Source organism: Coenobita brevimanus, chromosome 92 (assembly GCF_032717465.1).
Source record: "Coenobita brevimanus isolate Jiangsu-jjx chromosome 92, ASM3271746v2, whole genome shotgun sequence".
NCBI lineage: Eukaryota > Metazoa > Arthropoda > Malacostraca > Decapoda > Coenobitidae > Coenobita > Coenobita brevimanus.
In genome coordinates, this window is record NC_137045.1 from 14,226,819 (window position 1) to 14,251,034 (window position 24,216).

Genomic DNA, 24,216 nt, shown 5'->3' on the forward strand with positions numbered 1-24,216 from the left:
TCTATTAGTGCCCTGCAATGAATTCATCAAACCTAAGGAAGATATTCATTTCTATGACTGTAACTGTGGAATACATATAACCACAAGACTATGAAGCACTAATTCAAAGCCAATAAATGAGTTATGTTCATAATAATGTATGGCAAGTACTGCACATGAAACAACAAGAATCAAATGTTATCGACGAATTACAGAAATAAGCAAGCAATGTCAACTTTCATAGAACTCAATCGGAATGCACTGTCTTTTCACTGCATGAAGTTCACCTTTCATTCACTCAATGGGGTCTCCACAAGCAACAGCTAACATTATTACTATGGTACAAAGTTGGAAAAAAAAAAAAAAAAAATGCAATTCACATCAGCATCTCTTCTATACCTACCTCATTCTGTTGATGAAAAAGACAGTTGGGAAAATGATGGTGATAATAATTACTTACAAAAATTATAAACACTAACAACAGCCATGAGCCTGATCAGCATTAACTCGTCATGCATCTTTGCTCTCTGAATGAGACACGCAGGCAAGTCACTGTTTTAATCTTCTGTAACAGTTTTGATGAGTTCAGTTACTGTCCCTGTTGCACCAAATCTGAGAAACAATAATTCACCATGTCTCCCTGCTGTACCAAATTTAATGAGCAGGGAGTCACTATATAGTGAGTCATTATGTCCCCTGTTACAACAAATGTGTGTCACCATGTCTCTCTGTTACACCTAATTTGATAAACAGTGAGTCACCAAGTTTGTCTGCTACATTAAATCTAATAAAAGCTGATAAATAGTGAGTCATCAGCTCCCTCTTTCACCAAATTTATCAGCATCCCTGCACCAAAACTGATAAACATCATTTTTTTGTTTCTCCGCTTCACCAAATTTAAGACAGCTGGTACTAGTAATCATTATCTCTGTTACACCAAAATCAATAAACAAAGTGTCATCATGTCTCCACTTCACCATATTTGAAAAGCAGTCACTTTTCTATTATACAAAATGTATATGCAGCACATTACTGTATCTCTCCACACACACTATATTTGACCCACTGAGAAAGAATGCCTTTTTCATTTCATTCCTGCCATCTCCTGAGAATTTAGTTCAACTTATGACAGCCTCTTTGAACTGAAGAGGTTTGTAAAGCCTTAATAAGCCCCTTCACGTAAGAGGCCTTTCCTAAGCTGAATTAGATCCTCTGGTGGCAAAAACAACATTCCATAAAGGAAGTACCTTAAAGAGGATATTCAGCAGCATATCTTTTTAAGAAGCTCACTTGCACCTCTCTTACCAATTAATTTCTGTTTACGGCATGTTAGTATTATACTTTATATTATGAAAGCAAAGTATGTCAATATTTTAAAGATATAAATAACACACATGCATACTGCTGGGTAGTATGCAAATTAACTGAGGAAAAGCTACTGGTAAGCCCCCTACGCTGAAAAAAACTGAGTTCCCTGTGGCTATCGCTGCTACACTGGATTTTCAGGCTCAGTGCTGGTCTCAGGGTCAGGAAGCTTCTTGGAGAGGAACCTGGGGGCGGTGAGCTTCATGGCCGCTGCACCAATCGGGGCTGTGACCAGGATCACCATTACTGCCAACGTCACAACCTATGGACACCACAGTAATTGTATTTCTACTAAAAGGTACTGCCAACATTTCGACCCATAGACATGAAAGTACTGTAGTTATACTTCACACTTCTTTGTAATTCCTTGTTATATGTTACTTTTTTTTTTTTTTTTTTTTTTTAATTCACTTACTTCTATCTATCTATCTACTGCCAGACGCCTTAACACGTTACCCGCGTGCTGAGCCACTGGTGTACCATTTGATGTCTTCTTTCCTAGCATGTTAGTTCACTGATGGTACAATAATGAGTAATAATTTGTTTCCACCTTTTCATGCATTTTACCTTCACGAATATTGGCTGGGCAGATTTTTTGTTGCTGCTTCTACAGTAGAAGACATGTTGAAAAGGATAATGATATAAGATTAGAGAAATGCCTATTTAGTTAGAGAATATACTGTATATCAGACTTCCAGTAGTTCATTCATTCATTCATTGCCAGACGCCATGTATCCCAGACGGGGTGGCCAAGGGCTTAGAGTTAATTGTTTTACAGGGAGGGGCACTAATCCTCCACCAACCCCACTTGACACGTAGGGATTATAACATTTTAATTAGATGTCAAGCAATACTATTAATTGCATAAAAACATTTAAAAACAACCCTGTGTTGTAGAACTAGGGCCATGAGATGCAAATACACTTTTCTTGAAAAGAAAAACAAAAATTGAGTAAATTTAATAATGATAAATATTTGTGATTTTTTACTGAAAGAAAAAATGGAGTAACCACTCTTGTTTTGAACAGTCCTACATTTAATATGTTAGGGGAAAAAAAAAAAAAAAATGCTGGATGTTTCTGGTTATTTGGAATTTTTTAATTATTACAAATGATTAATTATAATCAGTAATTAATTATGGTACTTGTAATTAACCCTAGGTGGATACTGCCGATTACTATTACAGCATTCAACGTACTCAGCTGTCATTATGCATGATTGCAAGAAACACTGTCTTCAGCGATGCAAAAAACATTTAGAAGGCCAGTGAAGAGATTAAAAGGAGGAAAAAGGTAGAAGAAACAAGATAATAATAAAATAAAGTGTTGGACCTTTGCTTGGATGTCCGTCAACTACCTAAATAGCCAAGTTCCACCTGGAACTTCACGACAGAGAATGAGATGGTAACAAACCAAATAGAATGGAGGTGTCAGTTAAGGGTGAGTGGAGACTGCGCTACCTGGGCCAAAGTAGTGCACTACCTCAGTGATCCACCGGTGGTGCATCATGAAATACGAGAAGAAAATGTCAGGATACCACGTGTTGGGACACCAGTGAAGCACTACTTTTATGAAGGCATATCTCTCATTGGTACTCAGTAAAGCAACATAAATCCTCTCGCTGTGATAGCTCCATGCAGACTGGTGGGAGAGAGTTCTGAAGTGAAACGCGGCCTGGGAGAGAATTCATATTGCCGAAACGCGGGTAACGTGTTCTCATAAAGGGTGGCCACAAACAAATCACCTCCATGTTACCCTGTCCCCCACCATTTCACTGCCCTGTTCCCAGCTCACATCCCCCTCCCCCTCCCCACCTCACTCACATACACCCTCCACGTCAGTCTCTCGTTCTCCATCCTCTCCACATGGCCAAACCACCTCAGTGTGTTTCTCCTACCGCTTCCTATCACATCCACATCCACACCACAACGCACCTTCACTTCCTCATTTGTCAGTCTGTCCCTCCATGTGACTCCACATGCTCCTCTCAAATAACTCATTTCCACTGCCCTCACTCGTGTCCCTCCAATAAGGTCCAAGCTTCACTTCTATACGTTAGAGCTGATATCACAATACTGTCATGCGGTAATTTTTTCACTTCTATGTTCACGTCCCTGTTTCTTATCACTGCTTTCAAAGAACCAGCAACCTTTCGTCCTTGTTGTACCTTTTCAAGTACTTCACCTTCTAAACTTCCACTCTTACTCATCACACTACCCAAGTAATGCAATCACATTTTCTATTTCCTCCTCATCTATCCATCTATTGCCAGACGCCTCAATCCCGTTTGGGGTGGCCACAAACAAATCGCCTCCAAGTCGCCCTGTCCCCCACCATTTCACTGCCCTGCTCCCAACTCACACCCCCCTCTCTCATATACCTCTCCACCCAATCCCTCCATCTCATCCTCGGCCTCCCCCTCCCTCTTCCCCCCTCCACCTCACTCACATACACTCTCTTCGTCAGTCTTTCACCCTCCATCCTCTCCACATGGCCTCATCCATTTATTAATTTTAATTTGCTTATTTTTGCAATTATCTACACAGTAATAACAGAAAAACTGCCTGCTAAAGTTACACTGCTATACTGTACAGTACAGTATTGCTTTTACCTAAACTTGGCCCAGATTTTTGTCCTTTAGTTTATTTCGCATAGTTCAAGGACAGTGTAAGGCAATAAATTGGCTCTATATCCTTCTGATGGCATGTCTTCCTAACTAGTAGCATATTCTAGTGCTAATATATTTTTACAACTGGGACTTCAATATGGACAGTTGGCAATTCAAGGCCAAATGAAAGTAAATCATGCATACCTACAATAACTGATCCTCCAGTTCTAATTAACATTACTAGTTATAGGGTGAATAGGTATGATATATATATATATTTTTTGCACATTTTGTACTTAAAATGAGGGCATTTATGCATTTTCTACTTCTGCTGACACCACTCACCTGCTCACCCCTTGTGATGTCTTCCTCTGACCCACCATTACGCTGAACATAATCCAGTGCGCTTGACCCAATAGCAGCCTGTAATGCATCGAAAGTCATCATTACTATCAACATCCCAACCCTAATTCCCATCTTAGTCCTTTCAATTTGATGGAAGACTGTCCTCCACCACTGCTGTATACAACAGAAAACAGTTTATGAATAGAGACTATAGTAGGACTCGCGCACGCTCGCGGCCGTGGCGCGGCCGGCACCTGTGTACAGTGTTGCCACGTTTTCTATACCGTTGTCTCTCTCTCTCTCTCTCTCTCTCTCTCTCCTGGCGGGAAATGTGAGCCACCCTGAGTACTTTTGATTCTTTTATAAGTTATTTATAATTGTGCTTTCATTTGTTAATTTGGTTTTGTCATATTTAGTAGTAGATGGAGTGTCAAAGTTACTGTCTGCTGAGAGGTTTGTTACGTTACTGATTCATACACCCCGACGTAGTGGTCCAGGGGGGAGGGGAAGTGTGAAGGGGGATTTGACCTGAGACACCCAGGAGGGATTAAGAAGGGAGGAGAGGGGAAGGGGGGGCTGGATTCACCTACCACGTGGTCAGTATTAGAAGAGAGAGAGAGAGAGAGAGAGAGAGAGAAATTACGTGTATAGATATATGTGCATCAATAGGAACAATATATATCAGTGTGTGCAGTATGTACAAAGGAACAAATGAATACAAAGAAGGCAGTGACAGACCTCTCTCTCTCTCTCTCCTCCCTCCCTCTCTCTCTCTCTCTCTCTCTCTCTCTCCTGGCGGGAAATGTGAGCCACCCTGAGTACTTTTGATTCTTTTATAAGTTATTTATAATTGTGCTTTCATTTGTTAATTTGGTTTTGTTATATTAAGTGATGCCGACAATGCATTCAATGCATGCCTCTCTCCCTCTCCCTCTCCCTCTCTCTCTCTCTCTCTTGGGACATTGAATCTCCTCATTCTCCCTTGGGACATTTATTTTAGGCCAGATGGATGTGTATTGCCACTCACAAGAATTACATGAATTATTTCTTTTACTTTGGATATTGGCATATTTCTTCTTTTTTCAGGCTCATTATCTTATATCCATAACTGTGATATTATTACCCACCCTAAAACTACGCTAAAAACCATTAAAAGTGACTACAATATCTTTTAGCAACACTGTACAATATTTGTGCCATGTTTCTGTGTTACTGTATAAATATTTTATGCATAATAAGATTACTGTTGATTCATCCATCAAAATACACAAGTGTAAGTTTTATTCATCTGAATTTATCGAATTTGTGATGCCTTGTACATAAATAGCTTCCGTTTCACATCGCAAGTTGGGGAAACGTGGCACCATTGCCCACAGGTGCAGGCCACACCCCCGCCGCAAACAGGCGGGAATCCGACTATAATAGTTCAAAGAAGTAAGAGGAGATTTTTCAAACTTTTGCAGCTTATTTCCTATTGCTCAGCTGCAGAGTAAGACAATAATATCATTCTACATCCTTTCCAAAGCATTCCTGTTACTAGCACTGCATTCTAGTATTGAACTCTTCTTACAATTAAGCATCAACATGGTGGGCTGACAATTTTATGCCACATTAAAGTGAACAGAGTAGTTACCTACTTCAACAAAAAGTCCTGCATTGTACCTGCACAGTTGCCTTGGGGAGCCAGGCAATGGCAATGAAGAGTCGCTCCCAGATGTTGAAGCCGCCACCAAACACCACTATGAACGACGTGGCTACCCTTAGTGACAGACCCACTAATAACGTCACCAGCCCCCAGCCAATTGTGCTAACCTGAAGATCTCCAACCTGCACAATATATAATAATGCCTGAGATCCTATATGACTAACAGCCATATTTCAAGTGCCACAGATTTCATACCACCACTTCCTTGACAATTTTTATTCATTCATTCATTCACTGCCAGACGCCATGTATCCCAAACGGGGTTGCCAAGGGCTTAGAGTTAATTTTTTTACAGGGAAGGGCACTAATCCTCCACCAACCCCACTTGACACGTAGGGATGCCAACAGCATCTGGTGTTCCCAGGCGGTCACCCATCCAAGTACTAACCAGACCCAACATTGCTTAACTTCGCTGATCAGACAGGAAGCGGTGTACTCAACTTGGTATTTTTTATTACGTCAGTATTACAATGACACAAATAGTACACATGAGAATTTTAAAGTGCAAAACACAAAATAAATTGCTAAATAAGAGGTGCTATGAAGCCTTACATGGCAATTGGAAAATCATTCTTAGACTTGGAAAATGTCCATGACAGGCCTACCAGAATCAATTGAGCAACTGGTGAAATTTGCCATGGTAGGCTATATCCTAAAACTTAACTTCATTCCCAAATTCAAATGCATAAAACTGTACCACTTACGTCAATCTTTGCCCCAATGAGCACAAAGAGAAGAGGCTGGATGAACTGCCACACCTGGCGATAGTAACTGCCCACCTCAGGGTCCTGTCAGCACACAATATCACTACAGTATATTGTCACTACAATCTACAGTCACCACACAAACATCAACAACAACCATCATCACATTATAACCACAAAGGTCATCACACCAACAATATCATCACTACACCATCACAAATAACCACAGTCACCACACCATCAACAAACAACACACTCTCACCATACAATCAACGGCAACCACACTCTTACCACACCATCATCACATCACACCTGTCACCACACTACCATCACATCAGCACACAAACATCACCAACCAATTATAAAATAAAAACACTTGAAAATATTAATCTACAGAAAAGACAAATTTAACATTTTAAGAAGTTGATGCCAAACCAAAATCAAACAGAGTACTGTATGGTATTGCACAAAGACAAAGTTGACACATGCAGCAAGAAAAAATACAGTATATATCTTCTTCTAACAGGAAAAGCCTGATCAATATGTACATTTAGAGACTAAGTGAGATTATCCACCAAGCAACTGTACCTCATGCTCAGGTTGCCGCCATCCCAAACCTGCCATGAAGGCAAGGCTCAGCACTGATATTGGACCAGAGCTCTCCAAACCAATCTGAATTAAATACAGTACAATAAAGCATTTAACAAAATGATTATATAGACAGTATTGAATCATATCAAGCTACAGCATTTACCATCCAGGAAAAAATGAATTGATTAAATTATTTAACTATAATAATACCAGTGTATGTATGAATTTAGTGTAGCAGCTGGCTTGTACATGCCTGACATGGGCAGGAAAGGAGTTGAACAAAACTTAATAGTATTTACTGACATTCTAAGCTTAAGTATGAGACTGTACATGACATACAATACAGAATTCAAGATACAGTAAAGAGAGACAACTTTGCTTAAAAAATACAGGGAACAAACTGTAAACACAAAATAAGGCAAGTTACAAATGCCATATACTGGTAATGTGCTACTAAGCTATACCTCACAATGAAATGAGAATACATATTCTCTCTGACTACCATTCACATTAGGAAAACTGATGCTTCACTCTACCATGTGACTGCCAAACATGCCGAGACCACCAAGAACGAAGAGGATGATGAACTTATAGAGAGGGCGATTGTCCTTCTCCTTGTACGGTAGGAACCAACAGAGCATTCCAAACACTGCCCCATACAACAGCCCTACAGCTATCTCTACAGGGCCCTTGCAGATGGTCCAGTACAGTGAACCTGGGGTGAGGGGGGGGGGGGGATCACACCATAGGTTTCAACTGCTTCAGTGATACTGAATTATAAAAATTTTCAGAATATAAATACAAATGAAATATGGCTGTAGCCAAGAACTATGAAGAGATCTGAATGGGATACAAAAAACTCCTTCAGTTTTACTGGTAACTGTCATGCAACAGGAGAAACAGTTTATGATCCAACAAGGTATAACAAACATTAACTACCACAGAACAGCTAGAGACAAGTAGCTTAATCATAACCTTCAAGAGCAAAAACAACTAAGTAGTGAAAATATAACACAATGTTTCAGAACATGAACTAATAGGACAGAAGATGGCCAAACTCCTCCCCTACCTGTAGAAAAGGTAAGTGTGAGCATGACAGAGAAACCAGTGATGGCTAAGACATCGTCAATGCTGGCAGCAGCAATGACAAGGGTGGGGATGCCCTGTTCCACCCCATAGCCAGCTTCACCCAGTTGCAGTAGAGTTGGCACCACCACGGCTGGAGACACAGCCGCTACAATAAACCTGATAAACATATGCTTCATTGCAGACTCTACAAATATCAATATAAAACCGAAAGGCTCATATAATTTATTGCTAAACATTCAAAAATACCATTAAAATAAAAAATGATGTACATACACTTCACTATGCACTTTATCCCCTAACAGGTGGGCAACGTTACGTAACGTCAAGCCATTTTCGGTCCTAATCTATTGGTGAAATTGGGTGATACGGCATCTTTGTCACCTATTGTCCTGCCCTCTACTCTCCCAGGCCATGAAACAAATAAAATAGAATATACATGTATAAGTTGTAGTGTTATTATTATTCAAGTAAAATAGTATATACATACGTACGATCTATTGTTACAAGTGTTCAAGTATAATAGAAAACACATACATAAGATTTTGAAGACAATTCTTTTGTGGTAGGTGGGGGCACTCACCATCCACTCACTTGATGTAGTGCTGATCTCGGGTGTCTGCCCTTTCCTCTCCTCCATCCTTCTTTCCTTCCATCCTCTTCTGTCTTCCTTTCCTTCATTCTTTCCTTGTCCTTCTGCCTAAGGGTAACTTTACACTCCCTCTTCTGTCTTTCTTTACTTCATTCTTTCCTCTTCCTTCTGCCTGTGGGTAACTCTACACTGAGTGACAAGCCAAATGGTTTCCTGTACACCAGGAAACCATTTACTATGCTGGGTGGTAACCACATAACCAAATTTTGGCGCCTGGTGGTTTAGTGGGTAGTTAAGGTGCCCCAATCGGATTGAGCCCGTGCAGGTTTATATCCAAGGAGTTGTTGGGGTTACTGGTCACATAATGCCACCCACGGATGTGTGAGGCTGGTCACTCTCATCTTAAATGTCAGGACCAACTTGCCTAGCACCAGGCTCTTATGCTCCGCATATGGCAAAACAGGACTGGATGATGGATGGATGGATATATCAACTCCAACTGCACCCAGCCACAACTGCAATTCAACACCTCACACCAACCCACCTTTAAGTACACACACCTCAATCCTACTTTAGTTCAGCTGCTGTCCTTCAAGCACTCCTACTTCACTTTTGATTCAATTACATATATAACACCTTCAATATCCGGGATCTCTCTAAAGCTGAACATAACCATCTGATGGTAACAGGAATGAAAGAGCAACAGCTAATCCAGTATTACTCATTCAACTAAAAATCATTCAATCATCATCATCATTATAACCTCTTTTCCCACCTACGGATGAAATGAGGTACGATACACAAAAAAGGAGAGAAAGTATGACACAAAGACATCATCAAACTGTGGTGATAAAATTTTCTGTGATTACCCTACCCCAGCATGAAGCTCCACAGCCAAGGGAGGTTCAGGACGAAGTGTGAGACTACTGCAGTGGCGGTGGCCTCAACCAGACAGGGAAGGAAAGCTAAACGCAGAACCACACCACTTAGTCTCCTCAGTGCCACAGGGTCCAAACCAAGACCAGCACGAATCAATATTATCACCAGTGCAATGTTCCTGTAATTCAATATTATTTCAACATCAATATACAGTACTGTAATTTAAAGCTAACAATAAACTACATAATTCTTTTACACTAACCTGGCCTAGATTTTCATCCTTTTGTAGTTTTTTTTACTTAGATCTATGACAAAATAAGGCAGTACAGTACTTTACTCGACATTCATTCCAGAGCATTTCTACATGACCTGCATCATATTCTAGTGTTATTCTATTGTTAAAACTCAGCATTCAAGATGGAGATGGCAATTTTAGGTCAGGTAAAAAAAAAAAAAAAATAGTACATTGGTGTGTAGTAACTTTTACCTGGAATGACAATGGGATGGAGATATCAGAAAAATCTGACAATATACTGTACATTTCAGGCCATACTTCTCAGTGTATGATTATGCTCACCCTAAAACTCATGCCAAATCTCATGACAAAATAACTGACATTTTCAAACAACAGCAAAAACTAAGATTACAATACACAAGAAAGTGCAGCATACTATTTGCTAAATATACTCGTACAGTAACTCTAGGGCAAAAAAAATATCCTAGTGCAGTCTTTATTAGTCCTTCTTACATATTAGCTTTCTATATGATAAATGAACAATTACACTGGTGCTGTTTAGAGCATACACCACATGGAAGGAAAGATAAAAAAATAAGTGCAGAAAAAGTACTAAGTAACAAGAGCAAGGCACAGTCACAAACACATTATCACTTATGCTTCCCAGATAAAGCTCTCAAAACTGCTAGATATGTTCATTCTTTGTTTTATCAGAAGTGGACACTTCAGGTGACCTTGAAAGCAGCTCAATATTATTTAACATACACAATGAAATATCACAGGAAAAATACTATAAACTTTGCTTGCAAACCATCCGCCTATATACAGTACTGTATTGTACATAATGAATTTTTGAAGTGGTCTGTCTATCAATCCACCTATCAACCTACCTACCTATCCATCTATCTATCCCTCTATCTATAGCCCGATTCCCATTAAGAGTGGCCACAAACCTACAGTTTCCAAACAAACTGTGAACATCAACATACTGAGCGTTAATGATGACTACTTCCTTTCCTCCTCTTACTGGCTCCCTTCAACCCGTCTCATCGCCGCACAGTTGCATCTTCATCTCTTTTCTATTGCTACTTCAATGGTCACTGCTTCTCTGAACTGTCTGCTCGCAAACCTCCACCATTACGTTTGGTGCACGGCATCCGTCTATTAACAAACTCTCATCCCTTTTCTGTCCAACTCTCTAATGCAAGAGTTAACCATTACTCCCAGTCCTTCATGTACGCATCAGGTCAACTCTGGAACTGTCTTTGTCTATCTGTATTTCCTACTTTCTGTCACTTCCAGTCTTTCAAACACAGTATGTCCAGGCATCTTGAAATGAACAGACCTTGAATCTGGCTCTCTGTTATTTTGTTTTGTTTTGTTTTTCTTGGAGGGAACAATCTTATGGGCTTCTGGCCCTTGGTTCCTTCTTCCATTCATTAAAAAAAAAAAAAAAAAAAAAAAATCCACATACTTATGGCTCTCCTAAGCTAAATAAAGTAATTTTGAGAGAGAATGAAGCAATAAAGGATATCATCATAGCAAAGTTGTTCCAAAATATTGTGTAATGTTGTGCACCACTTGAACCTGGGATAGCATCACCATGTAGCAAAGGTTTGGCTACATTTCCCATCATACCATACATGCAAAAAAAAACTTACTTCATCATAACATTTCAGTAACCCCATTCACTGTTTTAACTACCACCAACAAACACATGAATACATTTGGTTGTTAAGTAACTTAAGTACACAGTACCAACTTGCCCAGTTATATATATATATATGTCCCTCAACTCTCTCCCTATCCCTTAAAAAGATGGTGAACTGCACAAGGAGGGCAACTTCAGCCAGCAGTTCACTGGGTTCCTGTTCCATATAAAACTGTGGCTACAACTACAACTACCATTACCATCCTGAGTTCGAATGTGACATACACTACCTGAGTGCTGATGACCAGTGAACATCAACAGACTGGCCGACAATGCTGATGCCGGGTATGCTGCTGAGCAGTATGCCAACCACCAGGCTGCCCAGGAGCGGTGGCAACCCAAGCCTTCCCACGCTGGCCGCCCCTGCCACTGCCACCACATACATTACCAGCAGGCTGAAGAGGTTCCCCCTGGGCAGAGCAGCAGCACCTGTCACTGCCACCAGGCAACCCCACCCTGCCAGACAAACCACCACCCACAGCAACCAGTCCCCAACCTGTACACACAATGTTAACCTCTTCAATCTCATATACTCTTGCTTCCTTCAAATAATTATATTCAGCTTCTGAGAAATCAGGTTTAGAGGGGACAATATCATCCAAAGGAAGGAAAAATATTTAATACAGCATCAGATTCAAGGAGTTAAAAAAAAAAAAAAAGAAAACTGCCAATCCTTAATTTCCTCTCAGGGAGCCCCCAGGCACAAGAGAATCCAGTGCAAGGCCACTCACTACCATCCACAAATCTTTGGGCTAGTCAACAAACACCGCTGTACTTGTAGCAAGCAGATAAGCATTAAATGAATATATGAAATCTGGAAAAATTAATGTTATGCCATCCATCACCAGCCTTAAATTATTTATAGTAACAATAAGGGTAAGGCACAAATAGCATCCATCCATCCATCATCCATTCCTACACTGCCCCATGAGGGGCGCAGGAGCCCAGGGCTAGGCAGTTGGTCCCGACATATAAGATGAGAGTGAAAGCAACAGCCTCATATTTTACAGAACGTTTTTTGCAAACTTTCAAAATTTTACTTATAAGCAAAGCAACAAAAAAACACAAATGGATACTGTATTTGTATGAAGGCAATTTGAACAAACACCTGCAGCACTGAATGTTGCTAACGTATACTCTTGGGGTATTATTTCTGAATGGGAAAACAATGACTCATTATCATATCACTCTGCTTCTTACCCTGCCATGAGGAGGACATGTGAAGGAGTACTGCACCAGCTCACAAAAGGAAGGGTGTTCTGGCAACTGGTGGTTCTTCCTCAACAGGGTTTTACAGCAGCCACATGATGACAGCAGCTTCTCAGAGTATTTGACATCAGAGCTGGTGGAGGGGGAGAGTTTCTTCTCATCTGATTGTCTGTCCCACCCTTGGAGATTTTCTTCAATTATTGTTGATCCTGAGAAGACCATGAATTCAATCATTTCTACGTAAGAGCTATTTTCCTAAATAAGGCAAGTTCTTTGCTTAGTACAGAAGAAAAAGTATTTTAACTGCACTGTGACATTTGTTAGCTACATAATCACTGCCCTGGTAGCAAGTAACAAGACAGAAATCCTTCAGCTACCTCTATGGGAATCAAACCACTGTATATACGGCACAATATTCTACCCTGTTCAATTACTCTACTACTGGACCACAAGGCCTCTGGTAGGGGGTAACTCTACATAAATGTATACTGAAGTGGTAGTGGTAACAGATGGCTGCTTTCCAAGAATATCCAAAGGAATGTTACCATCTCAGTGGTAAAAATAAATGGCACACTGAAGCCAAGGGTACAGTATGGCTTTAGGAGACAGTTATATATTCTTACTGTTAAAATGTAGCTTCATGCACCAGGTGTGATCTTACCTATGGGAAGTGTGCCAGCCTCACTGTAGGTACCTCTGCGGCTGTCAATCACAGAAGAGGTGTAGCCCTCCATCAGCGAGCCATCAGTGCTCGCCCCTCGGCTGTGACAATACTCACGACCTGACATACAGGGAAAACTAATTAATTAGAACACAGGCAGGTTTTGTTGCTACAGTACTATTAAATCCTCCCCTTGGACTAAACAGGTTTCCTTCCTTACAGTCTGTTCCATGACATGTTACCTGCCACTAAAAAAAGTTGGGGGACCATAATCTAAAATCATCATCTGACTTTATGTCCAAATCACAATAAACAGTCATAGTTTATGCTGATGTATTCCCAACAGAAACACAAAATGGTATACTGATAAACAAACATTAATAATGTTCACTATCTATAACCATGGATTCCTCCCTTCAAATAGTAATAATCAACACTGCTAATTAATATACCTCTGTGCACAGCCATATGCATGAAATATAAAATCCAAACATCCTTAAATGAAACAAAAAACAAGTTGAAGGTGACAACACACTGACACTCTACATTCACTTATTTCAACAAGTTTCTTCTATTTTAAGAAATTACGGTATCATATCACTTGACAGTCCATACCTTTTCTCAAACTAAAATGTTGCTCATGAAACGTGGCTGCAAAATACAATATTAAAAAGAAAAGATAACTATTTACAAACTGCATATCACACGTGATTGACCTACCCATTTAACACTGTCACTGCACAGTACAGCACTGAGATGAGACATGGCAAAGCTACATCCAATCTCTCAAGGTCTACTGATGGGCATCTTATCAGTGAGATTAGTCATTAATCATATCACAAGTTCAACACAGACTGCACCTATCGGTTCAGTAAATGCCAAACATTTTCAGTTCCACTTAGTATTCTGGCTATAAAAAAAGTCAAATTCCTAAAATATAAATATTCAGTACTTTACAGTACTGTATATGCAATTTCCTGCTCATTTACCACACACTGATTACATTATTTAATTATCAAATAATTAAAAAATTAGTTTTCACTTTCTTCATACAGCTTTTCTTCCAGTGCAACATTATACACACCACTGCTCTTCCATGGCGCCAAAATTGTACACATATGTTACTAAACATTAACCAAAAATATAACTTTTCCTGAACACATCAGTTATTGAGCATGGTTTAAAAAGACCATTTTTAACCCCTTCACAAAAAGGAGTCCCTCCTAAACTGAAGAGAGTTGGTCAAATATACCACAGTAAGTACCTGAAATGCGACCAAGGGAGGCTTCACAGGAGGACACCTGGCTATCACCACGGCTGTGGCATAGGTGAGGGGCCGGCACAGATGTGTTGGTGTATGCTGGTGACTCTCCATCCTCCACATTACTGCAGCTGGCATGTGCATCACCTAATGAACAATTTTGAGGTTGATAGTATTTTTACGTGCAGTGATGATGAAAATGCAGTTATAATACAGGTCAAACAGTTATAATACAACAGATGTAGGGATGCCACAGCTGTGTTGGTGTGCACTACCATGCCTGCATATCCCATATTACTGAAATTTGGATAAGCCTCGTCCATCCACCAGTAAATTCTGAATTTCATGGAATTTCATCATTATCAAATTCCCATTTTCACTAAGTTAAAGTGGTATGTTTTCTATCACAATGCCATGCTTAAGAATAATAATATCAAATTCTGGAAAGTTCTTTCTTAGGAAGATAAAACAATTCTGGCCTGACCTGAACCCTCTTCAAATATCATTACACCATTAAAAGTGTAGAAGCACAGGGCTAAGTTAACACTCAAGTACAATACTGTGCATTACTTTAATGGCAACATCATCAATTCTACCTTTGCTTGAGGCCTCCTGGTGTTGAGTGGTGCATTCTGTGGCAATGTGAGGGCATGAGGTGGCAGCTTCTGGGGTGGAAGCCTCGGAAGTGTTGACTGTAGGGGCGGCAGTTTCAAGTGAGGCTGTGTCTGGAGTGGTGGCCTCAGTGGAGGCAGCCTTTGTGGCAGGAGGCACAAGTGGCTCAGGCGGCATGGACGGCTGCTGGTTGACAATGGCAACAGGTGCTGAGGAGGCATCACAGATTAAAAATCATACAACTGGACAGGTCTTTAATCACTCACTGATATGCTATAATTATCTACCTACTGTACCTATCTATCTATCTATCTATATTATTATGGTTCATTTTGTATATGTTTGTTTCTTTGTCCATTTGTTACCATAACACAGCAAACACGACGCACTGTAGTGCAACTTTTGTCAGAGCAAGGTATTGTACTGCTAAAATGCTCCAACTTGGAGAATAAAATAATTTCCACTCCAACTGGGCCACATGTTTCTGAGTTATGACTCATTTGTGGCCTTTTGACATCAAGCGGCTTAGGCAGCCTTTAGGTGGATCACTTTCTTTGTTGGCATTGAAGTTACCATAACAGCCTCTTTTTTTTTTTTTTTTTTTTTTTTTTTTTTTATAAATAAATCGAGCAGAAAGGTTGCCAAAGGCAGCCTTTAAAAGAGTTCTCATAACAAAGCAAACTTTCTGCACTTCAATGGCTCAATACAGACTTCATAACCAGAATTAAATCATGTACTAGCAGAAAGAATAAATTAACAATAGATGCCACCAAACAAAAAGGACTGAATCTGACTTTACACAGTACACAACCTCATATTATCCCCTTCATGATATCCACTTCCAGACATAAAGATCAACTCTCAAAACAATCCACAAGCAATCAATACAGGGAAAAATTTGAATGCAAAATACACTGACACTGACATTAGTGCCCTGCATGTTTCTTACATAAGGTGGAGAGGTATATGAGAGAGGGGGGCGTGAGTTGGGAGCAGGGCAGTGAAATGGCGGGGGACAGGGCGACGAGGAGGCGATTTGTTTGTGGCCACCCCAAACGGGATTGAGGCGTCTGGCAATAGATACATATATATATATATATATATATATATATATACGGTATGTATATATATACATATGTATTTATATTTATATATATTTATATATTATAACTACAATACAAGCAATTCTTTACTCTGCTAATACAGTATGTAGTTTCCTACATATCACTATAAGGGAGAAAAAGTACCTAGGCAAAACAATGGAAAGGAGGAGTAAGGCTTAAGAGAGAGTGAAGGAGTGGAGGGACAGTCAGGAAGGGGAAGAAGTGGAGTGGAGCTGGAGATGAGTCGAGAGGAGATGGTATTGGAAGGTGATGGGAGAGAAAAAGGTGGGACTGAGAAGAAATACCGATGTAAGAAAGGAGTGAGATGAGGGAGGAAGAGGAGGGGGAAGAAAAAGGGTGGCAGTAAGGAGAGGAAGACAAGAGTGAAGAAGAGGGGTGGCAGTAGGAAGAGGAGGAGGGGGAAGGAAAAGGGTGACAATAGGAGAGGAAGTGGATGGGAAAGAAAAGCGATGACAATAGGAGAAGAGGTGGGGAAAGAAAAGAGGTGGGGAAAGAAAAGGGGTGCCAGTAGGACAGGAAGGAGGAGGAGAAAGAAAAGAGGTTGTAACAGGAGAGGAGGAGGAGAGGGAAGAAGAGGGTTAGCAGTAGGAGAGGAAGAAGAGATAGGAAAAACAACTTGTGGGAGAGAGAGAGAGAGAGAGAGAATCATCCAAGGTCACACCTGAGCCAGTAACTGACATACCATAAACTTTTTCACTGTCTGGTAAAATATGGATAATCACAAAGACTACACAAACATCAAAGCATTTAACAACTTATGACTCCACTAATAAAATGAAAAAGACTGTTTTTCTTTATTATAAACATTTAATTAGCTCAGCAGAGCTGGGCACTCATTTTACATCAATTCCAAGCTCACCACGAGATGAAAATATACAAACAGGTAATCGCTCAGACATTAACTGTACAAGTGCAGCCTACTACTACAACCCAGGAATAAGGTTAATTTACCAAACACATCAGGATACAATATTACTGTATGAAGAGCACAAAAATGGCAGTTCAACTTTCAAGGATATAAATCCTGCAAAACAAGTTTTGTAATATTAGGCAAGGATAATGGGGTACACTGTAAGAAGTCTTATTAGAGTATAAAAAAAAAAAAAAAAAAAAAAAAAAAAAAAAAACTCCCAGTTGCTCACTAATGACAATTACTGGTACCTTACTAATTATGGAAAAAAAAAAAAAAAAAAATACAGTAGAGTAACTACAGCATAATATACCAACGCATGAAATACTTATGGTAACTATGGTACGGTACCTGTCACAGCTTACAGACTAGGAGTAGCCTGTGTAGGTCCAAATCCCCATCAGCATGGTATAGTATCAGAACACTCTTATATACATATTCCACCTGAGCTGCAAACTTACCCGAGGTGAGTGAGGCGGTGTCACTGGTGGACTCTGAGTCGGCCACCTGGAGGGCCGGGTTGGTGTTGGCGTGGACACTCTCAGGTGAGTCCTGACCCACCAGAAGGTCCACTGAGTCACTCTTACCATCCATTTCACTCATTCACATGTACATGGCGTGCTACAGGCCTCACTCACAAGTTCATACTACCGTGTTCTCAAATTCATCTGAAACATAAAATACAGTAATCTCTTAATTATCCAGACAGCCACTATCTGGACCATCCATTATCTGTATGCTGTGATCTGGCTGTTCAAAACCATTATTTGTACATTTTTCCACTTTATCTGGATATTTCCGCCCAGCTGGGCGTTTTTCTTTTTTTTTCATGTATTTTAGGGCTGTGGTGATTGCTTGCCTGTGGTTGATTGGTCTGATTGACCATAATTATACCAGTAGCTTGTCTGTGGTTTATAGGTCTGCCTGACCAGATAAAGTAGTGTAAAACACCAGGAATAAGTGTGGTACAATATACTGCAGTGGCCTTTTACAATGGCTTTCAAAGTTAGGGTATGTGCAAAAGGGGGGCAGTGGAAAAATCCACAATCCGGACAAAGCCATTAGCCCGATCATGTCTTTGGCTCTATTACATCAGATAAACAAAGGATTACTGTATTGCTACATACTGGTTATGGCATTCCTCAATGTAAGCCATGGATGGGTTAAAAAACACCATATTGTATTTGTCTATCTTCTATCTATCTATTGCCAGACGCCATAATCCCGTAAGGGGTGGCCATTTGACTCTGAGTTATTTGTTTTACAGGGAGGGACACTAACCCTCCACCAACCCATTTGTTGACACGTAGGGAGCACATATGGTTTGGTTATATGGTTAACACCCAGCATTGTAAATGGTTTCTTGGCTTACAGGAAACCATTTGGATTGTCACTCAATGTAAAGCCACCTGTGTACCTTAAATTGTGAGAAATGGGTAATCAGCTTAATTGGTTGCAACAAAACTTTAACCTGGCTAATTGTCTGTAACAACTGTGGGCTTGCTGGCATTTAGAAACATAATGAAGATTTACTGTAAAGTATGGGATTTTGTCCAACACACCACAGTATCTGCATTAACAATATGGCTTTATAGTGCCTTAACAACATCAACTGCACAATAATATGCCAGTCTATTTATCATGATAATCCATATAAGGTGACAAATACATTAAACCCACATTGAAGTTAATTATGGGCCCTATCAGTAGCTATATACAGTAATGTGAATTAAATAATGATTAACTGTCATATAACTACTGTATGAAAATACCAGTACTGTGCACTAAGCAGTACCATAGTTATCTGTCATACTGTGAGAAGATAACAGTCCTGTTCTGTATATTTGTCTGTCAGAGTGTGTGAAGACAACAATCAGATCTGGCTGCCTGATACTGAAATAGCCTAGCAGCTATTGGTACTGTGTACACAAACCAGTGTCTCTTATATCATTAATAACTAACTATACTGTACTATAATTTGGGGGTACCACAGGGTGATTCCTTCAGCTAAATAAAATAATCTGGCCTTAATAAAGTCTTTTAAACAAGTGAAACCTCTCCAACAACATAATCACCTAGCAGCTGCAAGAATAAACCTGAGAGAGAGTCACCTGGATTTAAGTGATTACCAACAGATGAAATTTCTTTACATCACACTATAATGGCTACAATGAGATGATAGTACTCTGATAAGGAAAGTATATACTGTACCCTGTCTAAAAAATTATCACCATGTCTTATAGTGACTGTATACATAGCTACTACTGGATCTTGGTGCTGGAAAGGGATGCCTTCATGTGGTGGCACCAATATAACCAGCCAGCACAACTACCTGGTTATACAATTGTACCTCAAGTATTTCCCTATCCCCCAAAAGAAGGGCAGTGGACCACATGAGGGTAACATTTCAGATAAACTAGGTTTCCAACTACTGAACCATACTACTGTACTACTAACATACTAGATTTCATATCCAGTAGACACTTCCTATAACCATATATTTAATTTCCATTCAAAATCTCACAAATTAAGCTTCCACTTTCGTTAAAGGTCATAAATAGGTTAAATGGACTTAATCTTCATAAAACAACTTGTCTGACAGCCTAATACACACTTGGGATTATTCCATGGGAGATCTGAGAGGCTGACAGGTTTGACTGGCTAAAACCTAGTCAACTACACAAGATTACTGAACATGACAGTTCATCCCCACCATCAGAGAATTTCATGCTATCAGTTCTGAGCATTTCATGTACCCCTTGACCCTTCTCATAAATACTGTAGCAACTATTACCAGCAGGTTATTCTGTATACCTGCCAGAAGGTTAGTCATACTCATGAACAAGGATCTCATTTTAAAAATGCTATTTCCTTGTTAGCTGATTATCCTGGGAGGGAATGTGAGGCCAAGGGTGTAATAACTTTCTGCCAAACCTTGAAATGCCACGACCCCAGGTGTCTGGAATCTGTCAATGTAAACAAACTATAAGAATTACCGTATCTATTCCCTCACCTTATCACAGACGGAACCCTGCTGCTCACAAAACCGGGGAATGACATTCTGGGTGATGGCTTCATTTCATCGCCGAGTGGAAAACGGTAATATTAACTAAAATGAGATCGATGGTCGTAGTCCCGCACTCGGTAACTCTGCTTGCTTACGGCGACGACCAGCCAGCGGGTTCAGCCAGCCTGCAGCCGAATATTTGTATATTTGTGGTAAAAGCAAATATTTACTTAAAATACGACTTAAGTATACACTAATTTCGAGGAAAGTTAAGACCTGTGATTTGAAGAGTTTATGCGCGAGTACATTTTTAATTACTTACCGTACTAAATATGAGGAACTGGCAACATAACATTAATCTTCCTCTTGGATCTGGACTATATTACAGCTGTAATGATTTTATTGCAGTTTCCAAGTATCATCTACAACACAGTATCCTACAAACGGTAGTTGATCAAAATCGTTGATAAAACTGATGTTCTTTACCTACGCTACTGAGGCAACATTCATCAGCTGTTGTCACGCTCAGCTGATCATACAGCTGATTCTGCCCCTGGGGGCCAGGGAGGAATGTATTAAATGATCATACAGCTGATTCTGCCCCTGGGGGCCAGGGAGGAATGTATTAAGGATACCGGTATGTTGAAAGGGTGGGTGGAAACCATTACCAGCCAGAGATTTACCTGCATTGGATATGTTTAATGTTATATTTTCTGAAGCGGCATCCCGTGAGGGATGACCTAGTCTTCAGCCCTTTATAACGAAAAGAAATAGGTTTCACGAAAAGTGCACAAAATTCGTACAGTATGATTGGCTTTTATTATCCAGTTTCGGAGACCTTTAATGGTAAAGTAAAATGGTAAAGGTCGGGGCACATGCCTTGAGTCGCATTGCCGCGATGCTCATCTCGTAATATAAGCCTTTGAGCCTGTGATGGGTTCCTCATCCAGCAGCCTGGAATACAAGACTAATAGTTACCTTCCCTGGATATCACTCTAAGCACTTATTTTACCTATCAACCCACCAAGAGTGGATCACCTGAGTCAAGTGGAACTATCTATATAGTCTCTAGCGCCAGCTGCCCGCAACAAGATTCGATACTTGGCGATATCTGGCCAGCAGCTTTTGTGGTCACGAATGCTAACCACTCGGCCACCGTTTGGACGAGAATAATCTCCACTAAACCCTTCAACATCAATATCTATGATCTTACACTTGCAGCGATCAGACGATTATATTCATCTTGAAAGGCCTCTGGCAGTGAAGGGGTTAACCTATATCAACTACGTGGTAAAAAAGTCCATCATGCCTCATCACCATTCCTTGGCCCCCTCTTAGGGAGTTTTTTTTTTTTTTTTCCTTGCATCTCATTGTTTTCATCTCGCTCTTCCGTCGACATCACTTATCAACCCTACACTCTGATTATTTAGATCAGTAAAACATCCATACACTTGACTATCAGGTTACATAAACATCAACAAAACGAAAAGCACTCATTCACTGTAAAATGCCGGCTGTGGCAGCGCAGGCCGCCACAACTCCCCCAGGAGGAGGAGGAGGAGGGCTAAACAGCGCGCGGAACGCGCCTGGGCAATATGGTCATAAGTTCACCCGGGCCGCTTGCCCCTATTCCCCGGAACTCGCCCGCCGCCACCACCTAAGGCGTGTTTTTGTCGTCCAAGCTGGAGCTTGGGATTCGAAGCGCGTCTTGAGGCGCTTGGTTTTTGTCCACAAAAACAGTCCAGGATATGTAGAACCGAAAAATTACGTGCCAATCGCAAAGTAAACAGAGGGGTTCGCCGAAGATGATCTGACGAATATGCAACTTACATGTAGCCGTTATTTTTGCTGAACTGGCTCTATGTCGTTAATATTAGCCACCTGCACCCTAATTTTATGTACACAATGCTAATTTCAGGATATTTATCATTTATGTGTCCTTGCTGGCCAATCTCACTCTCCCCAAGCTACACCAAGACTGCTCCCGACCACGCTTGGGTGGGATACGAAGACGGTCTTGGTTTTGATGACAAAACGCTTGGGCCGGCTTCGCATCACTTTGGCCGACAAAAACAGCACAGCTTGGTTTTACCGAAGATGGCTTCGAATCCAATCCCTCAGCTTGGACGACAAAAACGCGGCTTTAGTCAAAGTACACTACCTTCCGGGCGAGCTGACCACCGACAGGATCAGGGTGGAACTGGCCTAACAGTTCAGAGCAGCACCCCAGCAACGGCTGGTAGCCGCACTTTACCTGAGATGGGCTGTAGCCGCTCAGAGACTAACGAGACGGCCTGTAGTCGCTCACCAAATAGGGCCACGGCCTGTAGCCGCTCACAAAAAGGGCCACAGCCTGTAGCCGCTCACAAAAAGGGCCACGGCCTGTAGCCGCTCACAAAAAGGGCCACGGCCTGTAGCCGCTCCACCCAGTGCTGCTCACACACCCCTACAGACCAGTGACGACCTGTAGCCGCATTGAGGAGAGACTGGTACATCCCCTCTCCTTCTGTAGTTGCCTTGGAAGGCACGACACCGGCGACAGCCTGTAGCTGATGCTCCCCTGCACGTCGCCTCCTTGCAGGATTTCAGTGACGGCCGGTAGCTGCACTTCGCCTGCATTCCCGTCAGGGAGTCGGGCCCCGGCGACGGCCTGTAGCCGCGTCGACAGCAAAGGGACGGCCTGTAGCTGCGCTGGGGAGAGATGTCAATGTCCCTCCCCCCCTGTGACTCCACAATGAGATGGTGAGCTGTGCTCAGTCCTGCCCTCCGACAAGAGCACAGATTACCCTCCTGTCCACCCAGACTGAGGCAACCTCCATGAGGAGGACCACTGTCCCAAGGATTGGTGGAGAGGCCCCATACTGTCCCCGGGGTTGTTCTCCCTCCGTCCGGAGGAAGAGGGTGCCTACCTGACGAACTCTGGCAGGGAACAACGCCACAGCCCAGCCCTGACAGCGGCGCCTCCAGCAGAAGACCGCAGCCGGCACCCCTCTGAGGACATCCCCTGGACCCCCAGGCGGGCCCACTCCCCACCCCAACGAAGGCGACACCCGTCCTCCACTAGGCGCCTGAGTGAGTGCCTCTAACGCCTGTTTGGCCCCAGTCCCAAGGGCCAGACCCCAGTCCCCAGCCCCGACAGTGAGGGGCCCTTTGCCACACACAGCCCGAGCCCCAGCCGAGAGACGACGACCCTGAGAGTGGTCCCGTGGCCGCGGTACAAAGGGACTCCCAAAGGGCCTCCGCCTATCCCAGGCCGAGAGTTACCTCCCCTTCCCCCAGTGAAACAAAATGAACCTAAAGACAGTGAATTTACAATGAACAGTGAGGCCGGCACTTAAGGCACGACAGTGAGTTTACTGTGATATCAGTGTGCAGTGAGGCCCAGAAAAGACCGAGACCATTGAGTGTAAAAGAACAGACGTCCCAGTGAAACCAAGCTACAAGTGAACAGTGAGGCCAAGTAAGAACGTAAGACAGTGGCACCCCGCTCGCCCCCCTGTAACGGCGCCTTAACATGGTGCTATCAATTACTCCCTCCCTGGTGCAGAGTTAGTAACACCTCCCCCCCCCCCGTGCTCAGTCTATAAACTTAGTGTCAGAACAGTGAACGCCTCACGACAGTGCCTCCTCATC

General features: G+C 41.6%; 1 protein-coding gene and 1 pseudogene across 1 annotated transcript; both read right to left on the minus strand.

The window, feature by feature from the left end:
• Positions 1–1,468: 1,468 nt before the first annotated feature.
• LOC145412098 (sodium/hydrogen exchanger 9B2-like) lies at positions 1,469–18,170 on the minus strand. The gene is made up of 14 exons (XM_080282014.1): positions 18,038–18,170; positions 15,527–15,751; positions 14,934–15,077; positions 13,670–13,789; positions 13,000–13,217; positions 12,030–12,295; positions 9,849–10,031; positions 8,366–8,541; positions 7,833–8,011; positions 7,294–7,377; positions 6,706–6,789; positions 5,959–6,123; positions 4,297–4,374; positions 1,469–1,606 (listed from the first exon to the last, which is right to left on the minus strand). Exons 1-14 carry the CDS (start codon positions 18,168–18,170, stop codon positions 1,469–1,471), a joined length of 2,193 nt encoding a protein of 730 aa, XP_080138140.1.
• On the minus strand, positions 6,341–6,459 carry LOC145412286 (5S ribosomal RNA; annotated as a pseudogene).
• Positions 18,171–24,216: the final 6,046 nt, after the last annotated feature.